This window comes from Phaseolus vulgaris, chromosome 2, assembly GCF_051622355.1.
Source record: "Phaseolus vulgaris cultivar YP4 chromosome 2, ASM5162235v1, whole genome shotgun sequence".
NCBI classification, from domain to species: Eukaryota; Viridiplantae; Streptophyta; class Magnoliopsida; order Fabales; family Fabaceae; genus Phaseolus; species Phaseolus vulgaris.
In genome coordinates this window covers 1,859,571-1,872,824 of record NC_143499.1, presented here as the reverse complement: position 1 = coordinate 1,872,824, position 13,254 = coordinate 1,859,571, and the positions used below count along the sequence as shown (strand labels likewise).

Here is a 13,254-nt window from a genome sequence, read left to right as displayed (position 1 = left end):
GTTGACAGTATTGCCAAGCCGCTGAAAATTTATTGTGATAACTCCGCAGCAGTCTTCTTTTCTAAAAACGACAAGTATTCCAAAGGTGCTAAACATATGGAATTGAAATACTTTGCCGTTAAAGAAGAAGTTCAGAAACATAAAGTGTCAATAGAACATATTAGCACTGATCTTATGATTGCTAACCCTTTAACAAAAGGGTTACCGCCCAAAACATTTACTGGTCATGTTGTAAATATGGACATTATGTTTACTAGTGAATTATGAATGTTGTTAATGCTTATTTGACACTCTGAGCTCATTGCTAAATAAAGTTTCTGAAATTTATGTTGTTTTCTACTTTATGAATATGCATGCAAATTATGTTATTATGGTGTGGAAAACAAATTATGTTGTTATTGATGACAATGACATTATGTTTGAACCTATTATGGATTTCTCACTATAAAGTCATATTAAGGAGAAAGAATGATATAGTAGTACATGGAAGGAAATGTGTTGATTCAAATGACATGTAACCGCCATGACTCTTATTATTTCTGTATTCTTGATTATGAATAATGATAGAACCAATTTATGTAAGGCCTTTTAAATGCACATTTATGTAATTATTAAATCATGAAAGTATTATAACTCATATGAGTCAAGTGGGAGAATGTAAGAAATTATGTAAATTAATTTCTATAAAGTGACTCACATGACTTAGAGTTTGGGCTTTGAGCCCAAATATGATTTAATAATAATAATAGAATAAAGGCCCATTGGTTAATGTGAGAAATATATATATCTGATGATATACCTAATGAAAACCTACATCTGATGAAGATTGGGTACTAAAGGCTATAGGGTTATGTCTCTGCAAATAATAGTTGTCTCACTGTTAACCATCACGAAAGTGTGAGACAAGAACGGAATTGCAAGAAATAGATTGGGATAAAGGAGATAAAGTAACTGCTCAATTAGGATCACTCATGGATCAAGGTAAGTGCCTACTTCTTCACTTTATGTTTTGTGTGAGAATCATGATATGATAAGATCTATATGTGAACACATTATTGTATGTGTTCAATTTACGTTTATTCATGTTTTAACTTACAGTAATTACTATATATAAGAGAGTGTATGATTTATTTGATAAATGCATATCTTACTTCTAGAGAATAATTTATTTATAGTGTTTAGTTATGATGATTATGGACCCTCTTATAATAAGACGAATCTATCCAATATCAGTGTTAATTTATTTTTTGAAAAATTTCTTGATTTTTTGGTTACCTAATTTTGGTAGAATATGTCCCTAATTTTCAGAGTCTATACAAGTGTCTTATTTATTATAACTGCTTTAATTTCTAACTTGATTGGTTGGATATCAAAACCAAATAACATGACTTTTTAGATATCCGTACACGACATAATAGTTTATTTAATCACAATTAAAAGAAAATAAAAAGACACGGAAGTAATGAATTTCTTAAAAAAAAATCACGTGTGCAGAGATTTCTCATGGCAGGAAAAAAAAAAACAACTAAAAAACCCACTTAAAAGTTGCTTGTTGATATAGATAATTCATTTATCGTAATTAGGGTTTTTAGTATTCCTTGTTGATATCTACTCTTTTCTGTTATATTTGTACATGATTTAGTGAATTATTTTTTAAGTTTTGATGATGTCAAATCAAATTTAATCTCGATCTATATTATATTAGATATTTCCCCACCAAAAATTCCACTTTTTTCTATGAAGGTCTTAAAAATTTTCTCCCCCGTTCATTTTTTTTACACTTTAAAAATATCGATGAATGATTAAATGATAATACTTTAAAAAGTCCTTTTCTTAATTTTCCAAACCATGTACTAATAAGGTTTTTTTAAATGAAATAGCATTAATTTTTTCATACAAGTTTATAATTTTTTTTTCTTTAAGATGCGTGCTTTACATTAAACGAAAAAAACATTATTAAGAAAGTCCTGATTAAGACAACCAGTTAACATCTGTACATTTTTTACCCACAAAAGAGATAATTTATATTTTAATTTAACAATAAATTAATGATTCTTTCACTAGATGAATTTATTTTAAAACAAAAAAAAATGTATCTAATTATGTACAATACAATTTTAAGTTTCATATTATTTAATATTATTGAACGAATATTTGTAATACAAATTGATACAAAATTTTATCTTAAATCTAAAAATTAATTCAATAACTTAACTTTAATCTCAATCCAGTATCAAATACCCATAAAACCTTATAAATAACATAAAAAAAATACATTTTTATTATAGTTATCTATTTCATATTAACGCTAATTTAGATATGAAATAACTTTATATATATATACACTATTTATCATGAACGAAAAAAAAAATCATAAACTAAAATCAATATCAGTTTAGAGGTTAAAAAAGATGAAGAACTTTCTAACTTTTGTAAGTGGAAATTGTAATTTCATTACTAAATAAAACATTAATCGTTAACGAAGTCAATGTCGAATGGAGGACAATTGAATATTGTGTTAACTGCAGAATGTGGATATGTTAGAGCGATTAAAGAAGAATCCTGAAACTCTGGATGTGAAGTTGAATTGAGTTAGTACTTAGTTCATTGATTGCAACTTAGAAGGAACTAAAGAGGTGGAAACTTAACGACATGGTCATATTTTAGAAGAGTTTGGATATGGTTGGTTTCCAAAAGAACAGCCATGGTAATCATAATATTCGAACTTAGAATATTGTCCTTCATACTCTTATGACTACTTTTTTGTTAGTAGTGGTTCTGTTAACAGTTTAAGATAAAACTGAATAATGACCAACTAAGCTCCCAGAATTGAAAGGATGGTGACCCTCCACCAAACCACACCACCTAAGGCAGGGGACACTGGGCTCCACCCTTTGACAAAAGACCCATATTATTGGAGGACCATCATGTCTCTACTTTCTGCATTCCAAATGTTTCTTTAACAGTTTTATCAAAAACGATTCTCAGATCTATTTTCATACATTTTTAACCTATTTAATTCATGTACTAAACATGTTTATTGCATAAAGATACGATGAAGTTTTATGAGTTAATGTCAGCATTTTCTTGTGTGCTGCAACACAACCTTCCATTTTCACTTCCTCTTGCACACACTTTTGCCAGTGTCAATTTTATGAACTATATTAAGAATAGCATTTAATGCTATTTTTACTTTTATAACCCAAATTCTGGGTTGTTCTTTATTTTTGTTTTCTTTGGCCATGCGCCTATAATTAGCTCCACACCCACTAACATGTATGACGTATCAAAAATGATATCTTCATTTTAATATCCACCGTTTCAGTTCCACGGTCTCTATGATGGCCCCTCTTCTTTAAGCAATCATTATATATTTAGGGTTTTCATCCCCTGCTTCAGATTGCATCTTTCATCCACCACAATATCAAATCTTCACAACAAAACTTTTTTATCTATAGCAATAAATATAATTAAGTTTTCGATCTTTTTATTTAGTTTATCAAAGTAAAAAATAAATTGGGTGGGTGTTCTGGTTAGTGTTTATTACTTTTTTATATATATTTTTTGTTTTACAATTTTATATTTTAATCAACTATTCTTGAAATTCAAATAACTATTTACAATTTTTTTCTATTACATATATAATATTTCTGCTTAAGATAATTGTACATTTTTTTATAGTATTTTTTGTTGTTGTGTTTTAGTGTCACGGAGTCAAAGACAGTATTTGCGTTTATGATACTTATATGGAGTAAAAAATAACATTAGTTTCTAAAAGTTTATAATGATACTATTTTAGAAAACTTTGAATAGGTATTTGGAAGTGAAATTTAAAATTCAAAAAGAATATGAGATATAAATAATAGTACTTTCTTACATTTAAAATAAAAACAATAATAACATTTCACTTGAAGAATATATGTAAAATTGGAATTTTTTTATGGAGAAACTAAAAAGAAAAATCTCTTAATAAAAAAAGACTTAAAAGATATCTTCAATGAAGGTCTTAAATTTTAAAACACGTATCTTACAAGAAAAACCACTTAAAAGCATGTTTGTATAATATATATATATATATATATATATATATATATATATTGAAAAATCTTAAAATGGAAGAGATATTAAGAATACAATAAATATTTTAATAATTACTAATTACTTTTTTAGTTATTAAAATATTGGGAAAACTATTTTTGACGTCTTGGTTATTAAAAACATTTTGGTTTTTATAATTAAATTTAACATTGAATAGTAGTTTTAACATCAAAGGTGAGAGAGTAATTAAATGTATATATTTTAAAAATTAAAAGATTAATTACCCAATTCTTAAAATAAAGAAAGGAAAAATAAATGAGTAGTAAAAGTAGAAATACAAAAAAAGGTTTGATGTAATAAAAATTGTAAAATAGAGAAGATTCTTGCATTTTATAGTTAAAGGGAGTGGAAAAAAAAGTAGAAAAGGAAACGTGATAGAGTAAAATATAAGAAGAAGAAAAAGAAGATTGCGGATATCGAGAATGAAGGCGATACTACAACAAAACGATGCCGCATGGGGGCACAGGAGCGCAGTAGGCTTTACGATAGATAGCGGGAATCGTGGGATATGAATACGAGGGTGTCAGACTCACTTATCATCAAACTATTCTACTCTGCAAATCCCAAACAACTCTAAAATATTAATATTTTATCTTTTTCGCAGTTACAAAAAAAATAAAAACATTTAATTACTATATCCATTCCTGTAAAAAGATATTATAACAAAAGGGATCATTTGCATTAAAAATGATTAAGAAAATTGTACCTTCTTTGTATTATTATTTGTTATTATTATTAGAAAATTGTTGCAGATGGAAACAAGTTAATGCAATGCGATGTAGCTGGCAGTGTGGCCCATGACGTTGCCTCCCAAAGGCTTAATTTCATTGACGGTTCCAAACCCGTCGCAACAACAGTTTCCAGTTTCCACCAGACAAACCAAACCTCTCTCCACACACACAGACAACCTCAACAAATAATTGTATTGTAGAGACACAAACCATAACCACTTCCTCAGATTCAGGTTCCTAATCAATCACCTTGCCGGTGCGCTCACTTCTAAAGTTAACTAAATATCTGGTCCAACCAAAACTACCAACAAATACTTGTTAGGATAAATTCAAAATGATTCTGATATCATATTTAAGAAATAGAGTAGTCTAACTTAATTTCATAAAACTAACTCATGAAGTGAAGTTTGCATCCACTTATATACAATGAAAGACTCTAATCTCTGATCGACTGTGGATGTCTAAAATATACTAATTAAAGAGTTATAAACATTATCACTGTTTAACTTTGACTCATAATCTCTAAATAATAAATTTTGAATAATATCTAACTTTAGACTAACCAGATTTAACCAATGATTGAATTAAACAAATAATAAAATAACAAATTCGTGTAATTAACTTGGAAGTAAAGAGAGAAAGTGGTTGAGACAGTAGAAAGGAGACATTTTTCTCACATAGTAGTATGGAGTGGAGTGAAAGAAGATATTTGTGAGAAGAAAAAAAAGTGTAGAGGAGTTAAAGGAAGTGTAGAAGAGTTGTGAGAAAAGTGTTGATGTTGAATGAAAATATAGAAAATGGAGAGGACGAAAAATTTAATCACCTAGGAAAACTTAAAAAATGTAAGATTCAAAGAAAGACTAAGTGAAAAAAATTAGTATTCAAAAGTAAATATTTTACATTAATTATGATTATTTTTATAACTCACTAGATGTGTATTTACTTTCTTTTAAAAAATAATAATTAGTTTTATAAAAAAATATTCTTAGACTTATAAAACATATTTTTTATAATTTTATAAGGTAATTAATTGATTTAAAAAGAAAATTGTAAAAAAAATAAAAAATAATAATATAAAAAATGGAATATATTGATGAAAAAAATCCAGTGAATTGTGTACATTAAAATTATAGTTACAATTTTTGTTACTACTAGTTATAAATGTAATATATATATTTTATATCAATTAAAAAGATAAGTAATATAAAATGTAAATATAATATTTAAAAAATTATCATCGCTTGTATTTTTATAATAATTTCTTATAAATCAATATTAATTAGTAACATAAATTCACATTAATAAGAACTTAGTAGTTAAGATATGATCCTTAAACATTACTATAAATTTTACCTTATATTTTTTTTTTAAAAAAAAACATTGTCATCTTTTAAGAGTAAAATATATTTATTTCTTATTAAAATATTTATGTCATTTTATACCTGTAATTTTTTATATAATTAAATAAAAGAATACAATTAGCACGATTTTCATTTATTATTATTTTTTGTTTAATCTTTGTTTCATTAACTTTCTCTTAAACCAAACACATGATATGTGAAGAAGGTAAAGGGATCCACTCTGTATTTGTTAACATATAAAAAATTAGAATATAATTTCAATAATATTATATTAATTTTATAGATTTTTTAATAATCTATTACACTATGTTTTTTAATGTTTTTTTAGTCTTGAGGTACTATTTTATGTTATTTTTCATGTCTTTATTTTGTCTTAATTTATTTAAAATTTGATTAACTTAAAAAATAAATTAAAAGGAGAGAGGAATGTAAAAGAAAAAATGATGCGAAAAGCAGGTAAATTCCCTATCTAGCACCATTTACACTTTTATTTCTCTAACTAACACCCTTTTGTTTTTATTTTCCTATCTAGCACTCTTTTGTTTTTATTTCCATATCTAGCACCCTTTTATTTTTTTATTTCCCTATCTAGCACCATTTCAAAAATAAATTAAAAAATAATAAATTAATTTCTTTTTGATAATTTTAATTTTGAATGCATTAAAAAATAAATATTTTTAATGTTTAAAATAGTTAGAAATATAATTAATAAATAAAAAAAAATGTGCTTTTACAAAATAAAAATAAAAGAGTAATAAATTTAAAATGTTTAGTTTAACAAATATTTTTATAAGAATGAATAAAATAAAAAATTAAACTCTACAACAACATAAAAGTTGAATATATAAACATAAATTAGTATTTATTTTTATTATTATTGATGATGTAATTATGTTAATTTCAAGTAAAAAATACATGACATAATTATAAAAAAAACAAAGTTAAATAAGGACTGATATGAACATAAAAGAACAACATGATCGGAAAAAAAAAAATGTTCATATGGTCAAACACTAAGACACACATAAAGAATATGTCTCAACATTACTAATTGTGCACTCATCGTCATTAATCATGTTTCATTTCGCACAAACTATTTAATGTACCATTGAAGAAAATATTAAATAAATTATCATCTTTTATTTATTTTCATTTTTATGATCAACATATACTTATTTAGTATCGTCTTATATATCTTATATTTATCTTATTTTGATTTATTTTTATATCTTTTATCTTTATCTTAATTTGTTCTGCCTTTATTTTATATATTCTATGTTTTTAGTTATTATTTTTTTTCTACCATTCTTTTTTTTATTGTTGCTGTTTTTATTTTCTAGACTTTTTTTTTCATTTTTTGCTTCTCATTTTTAAGCATTAAGTGTAACATTTGCATTAGTTTTTTTTTTAGGATTTTGCATTTAGGATAGACACTTTAATATTAGTTGTGTATCCACTATTAATTAATACTAATTGACTTTGGTTTTTTTATAATTATGTTATGTATTTTTTACTTGAAATTAACATGATTACATCATCAATAATAATAAAAATAAATAGTAATTTATGTTTATAGATTCAACTTTTATGTTGTTGTAGGGTTTAATTTTTTATTTTCTTCATTCTTAAGAATAATAATTTTAAACTAAACATTTTAATTTTTTTTATTTTATTTTATAAAAACTCATTTCTTTATTCATTAATTATATTTCTAACTATTTTAAACATTAAAACTATTTATTTTTTAATGCATTCAAAATTAAAATTATCAAAAAAATAAATAAATTATTATTTATTTATTTATTTTTGAAATGGTGCTAGATAGGGAAATAAAAAATAGAAGGGTGCTAGATAGAGAAATAAAAACAAAATGATGCTAGATAGGGAAATAAAAACAAAATGGTACTAGTTAGGGAAATAAAAGTGTAAATGGTGCTAGATAGGGAATTTACCCGCGAAAAACATGTATTGTATATGTAACAATACCAACTAAAGAATAATATTAAATCAAATGCTAGTTTGTTAAATTGAATTTGAGTTAAGGTGACGAAAATTAGTAACTAATAAAAGATGAAATTTTTGTAAGTAGGTTTTTTTTCTTCAAATGTTATGAATGTGGAAAAAATAGAGAATTCAGATGAAAAACATAATCCAGTATCAAAATTATCAATAATGAAGATCAATGGAATGGAAGGGACTATATAATTATAAACAAATAAAAATTCTGATTTATAAATACATTACTTGTATTTTATAATAAAGATTTGATTTGAACTATTAAATACTTAATCAAAACTTAAGTTAAAAGATGGATAAGCACGTGAATTATTATAATTTTTTCAATTATTTTGTTTGAATAATTTAAATTCAAGTATTTGATCTCTTTCTCATACTTTTCCAAAATTTATTTACATAAAAAAAAATTATTTACTTCCATCATTACAGACATTTTATCATTGTTTTAGTTTTCTATTTCAATAAATATCTTTATTTTTATAATGTTTGTACATATTCAATTTATAAAAACCTAATACATGTAGAATTTATCATATAAAAACAAAATGTTGCGTTACGACATGAATCTAAAAAATGCATAGTGAGTGTTTTAATGGTGGCTAATGACTTTTTAATAATTCTAGTCTATCAATTTTTTTCAAATTCATTTTCGTGGAAGAACACTGATGCCCAATAATTTATTGATAGTGATCATTTTAATTTTAAATTTTCCTATTCATTTTGATAAAAACAGTTATACTAGATTAAATATTTATTAATGGTAAGTATTTGAAAGTAATGGTTTCGAACCATAAGTACATTTGTCCATTATCATTGAAATAAAAAAATTGATTTCACTTTAAACACCAACTAGTTTTAACCTTCCAAAATGTATTTTATAATTAATTGTTTTTTACTTTAAAAATATAAAAATACAAATTATTTTTTAATTTTAATAAATATATCATCGCACCTTTGTATAATATTTAAAAAAAAACTTATTTATCAAAAGAATTACAATATTAATTTAATTTTTTAATTTTAATAATTAGTTTCATAAGTAAAATTTACTTTAAATACAATCATCAAATCAAATAATCCACAACATCTTTATTGTCTCAAGTATTGAATGTTTGTTATGTGAAATTGTCACCTCTTAGATAATCTTAGTATATTTCATTGTAAACTAAGATAACTTAGATGACTCTTCTCTAGAATCATTATTTTCAGCTCTTCATCAGTATGTATGCATATCGAATATCAACATCTCATATTTTTCAATCATAAAATCCTTAGTAGACTTTAGTGTAATATCCTCTAACTTTTTTTCTTAATTATTTCAAATAAATTATTACTTATGGTTAACTTACCACAACTAATATGGCTAACATGAAATTTCACTCCAGATTCATATCCCTAAAATGCTCAATCAATTTAAACTACCTTTCCATTCATGAAATTTAACAGATGCTCACTAAGAGTTTCAAACCTACCAAAAGCTTAAGGGTAACTTAATATGCACCACAAAGTCCTGATAAAAAAATATAACTATATCATTAGGACTTTGAATTTACAGAGATTAACTTTAAAGCTAAAAGAGTCACATGCAAAGGCTATGTAGAGACAAACCTAACAAGTTCAAAATTTGACTAAAAGAGAAGAGCAAAAATGAATTCACTCTATTAAAGATTTTGATTGACAATCTTGTAATATTCACTGAAAGAAGACTGATGACGGATTCCGATTGTCAAACTGATGAGCGAAGATGTTAGAATTTCATACAAAAGACAAAAGAAAGGAACAATGAACTTTAAAGAGATGTGATTTTAATTTTATATAATCTTTTAATTTTAATGATAAAATATTCAGATGTGATTTTAATTGTATCATTTCTATCCAAGACTACTTTTCTAAGTTATTACAAATATTGTTTAAAAAATTAATGTTTTATTTTGGAAACTTACACAATAATTTTTATGGACAATGATCATCTACTCTTCATAAAACTAATATTGTTCGTGTTTTCAACATTTATTTATTTTAAATAATTTATTTATTATTAACATATATATATATGTGTATGTATTGGGTTATGATTTTCAATTTTGGAGAAGCAGAGGTTCTCTTAACCAGGTACAGGTAGGACTTTAAGCGTGGTGTTTAATAAAAAAAAGGTTTGAATGGATGAAGAATTGTTGTAACGATGTTATTGTTATAGCGGGTAGAAGTGGTTGATGAATTACGATAGGAGTGTGGTATTTATGGAATGAGGAAAGAGTATTTGTTCTTGGAGAGAGAGAGAGATAGAGAGTGTGTAGTACATGTAGGACGTAGAGTAACAGAAATGGATACGGATGTGTTTGAGCGTAATAAATAATACATTTGGTTTGAATAAGAAATAGGGAATAGGGGATGGTATCCGACAATGTAGTCCCTCGCCCTTTCCCCATGTCTTTGTATAATCTCCACTCCCAAATTACGAGTTAATTAATGATTAAAAAAAATGAGAGGGAAGAAGAGAGGAAAGTGAAGGAGGAGGGGGTTCCGTACAAGAGGATACAGAAATGGAAGTGAGCGGCACGTGTGAGTGAGTGTAGGGAGATGGAATAGGGAATAGGGAATAGGAAGAATAGGGAATAGGCCGTTATAGGATGATATGGTGGTGGGGTGGCAGGTATAGAATACAGCCTGGACTGACACAAAAGCAGTAATGATTCGCCTTCTGATTCGGCGATCAATCTTGTCGTTTTTGGCCACCTCACCCAACTCATCTCTTTTCCCCCCACAACAAGACGAAACTTCAAAATCCCACACCAAATGCTCTACAGCCTGGACTCCTCAGTCAAACTCATACCATACCACAACCAACCGTTTTCATCGTTATCTCCCTTCTCTTATTATTACCCTTCTCTTAACCCTCAACCCTCAACCGCGCATCCCAACAAATTTTTTTTTTTCATTATTTTCTCTAATAATAATATTAGGCTCTTCTCCCCAGGCAAAGCTCCAGGGTATAATTAATAGGAGCGTTGAGTGTGTAACAGACGCGCTCTTCCTCTTGCATGGCCAAATCATTTTTCCCTCTTATTTCAAGAGAGCAAAAAAGAGGTCACTTAGTTCTGTAAATGGGAGCAGCTCACAAGTCGACGCGTGTCTTGTGACAGCTGTATCCCAAATCCCAACCCAACCGCTTCCCTGGAACAAGCGGTACCGATTGCCCATAACGCTCGCTGACAACTCCAAAACCTAACTTGCCAAACCGGTGTCCTTTCACCCTCCCCCTCTCACATATAAGGAAGCAGAGGAAGCAAATACTCCACGCCACAGGAGCCTGGAGCCTCCCCCATTTCTATTTCCTTCAACGTATTTATGAACACAGGCGTTGTTCTTTCCAGAAAGGACATGGACCGTATCAAAGGCCCATGGAGCCCGGAGGAGGACGAGGCTCTGCAGAGGCTCGTCGAGAAGCACGGGCCCAGGAACTGGTCCCTCATCAGCAAGTCCATCCCTGGCCGCTCCGGCAAATCCTGCAGGCTCCGCTGGTGCAATCAGCTCTCCCCCCAGGTCGAGCACCGGGCCTTCACGCCCGAAGAGGACGACACCATAGTCAGGGCCCATGCTCGCTTCGGCAACAAATGGGCCACCATAGCCCGCTTGCTCCAGGGCAGAACCGACAACGCAATCAAGAACCACTGGAACTCCACGCTGAAGCGCAAGTGCGCCTCTACCATGATGGACGACCACCCTCCGCCGCTCAAGAGGTCCGTCAGTGCCGGCGCGGCCATCCCCGTCTCCACCGGCCTCTACATCAACCCTCCCACACCCGGTAGTCCCTCCGGATCCGATGTGAGTGAATCCAGCGCGCCAGTTGCCTCCCCCTCACACGTCTTCCGTCCCGTGCCCAGGACCGCCGCGGTTCTTCCTCCCGTAGAAACTACCTCCTCCTCCTCCAATGACCCTCCAACTTCCCTTTCACTGTCCCTCCCCGGCGTCGACTCTTCCGAGGTCTCCAATCGGGTAACCGAGCCAGCCCATCCCGTACCCCCGCCACAGCCCTCGAACACTATCCCGTTGCTGCCAATGATGGCTGCTCCGGTGGCGATGGTGCCGCAGTTGAAGCCACCGGGGTTGGGGGCTTTCAATCTGAGTGCGGAGTTTTTGGTGGTGATGCAGGAAATGATAAGGAAGGAGGTGAGGAGTTACATGGAGCGCCAGAATCCGAATGGGATGTGTTTTCAGGCAGCAGAGGATGGCTTTAGGAATACTTCCGTCAAGCGAATTGGGATTAGCAGGGTGGATTCGTAAATATAATCAGAGAATAGTTGGGATGAGAGAAAATGTTGGTTTGCTCCTCCTCCTGCAAATGGGAAAAAAAGAAGCAGCTTTAATTTTTTTTTTCCTGTCTTTCTTTATCATCAAAATTTCTAGGAAATAATTTTGGTCAATGTACAGTCAGTAAGAGAACTCGATCCCAAGAGAAACGAGACGGATTCGATGGATTTCCTTTGGAAGAAGCGGAGAAAACTAGGATGGATGGAGATAAATAGATGTTAAACGAGTCTGAGAAATTTGTGTAACTGTTCTTATGGTCTCTTGGTCCTGTTCTCAAGTGGAACAAAAAGAAAAAACATGCTTAGAATAAACAAAAATCCTTCAACTCTATTTTCCTGCTTGGCAAACATAAATTTCAATCTGGGTTGGGTTCTGATTAAAACAAGTTAGGCATGGGGTCTTCATTCACACGCAACAACAGGGGAAACTTGAGTTGCTGAACTTTGTAGTAGTTAAATTAGTTTAGCCAAGGGAATATTACTGAATCGATGCTGCTTTCGGTCTGTGTGCAGTTTGTGTGTCGGGACCTAAAATAGACATATAGTTTTATGGTTTTTATTTATGCATGAGTTGAGGGTTTATTGGAGGAATTGCAGGAGCAAATTTGAACAAATATATAAAACTGGGTGAAGACAAGAATAGCGAGTGATTAAAGATAAAAAGTGATGATCTTGAAGAAACAGTTCAGTAGAGAGTGGCCCCCATGTGTTCTGAGAGATAAGATTGAGTTGCTGGTA

General features: G+C 29.6%; 1 protein-coding gene across 1 annotated transcript; it reads left to right on the top strand.

Moving 5' to 3' along the window:
• The first annotated feature begins 10,591 nt into the window (after positions 1 to 10,591).
• On the top strand, positions 10,592 to 12,847 carry LOC137810078 (transcription factor MYB44). Its single transcript, XM_068611201.2, has one exon. The coding sequence runs from the start codon at positions 11,555 to 11,557 to the stop codon at positions 12,488 to 12,490; it is 936 nt and encodes a 311-aa protein (XP_068467302.1). The 5' UTR covers positions 10,592 to 11,554; the 3' UTR covers positions 12,491 to 12,847.
• The last annotated feature ends 407 nt before the right edge of the window (positions 12,848 to 13,254 follow it).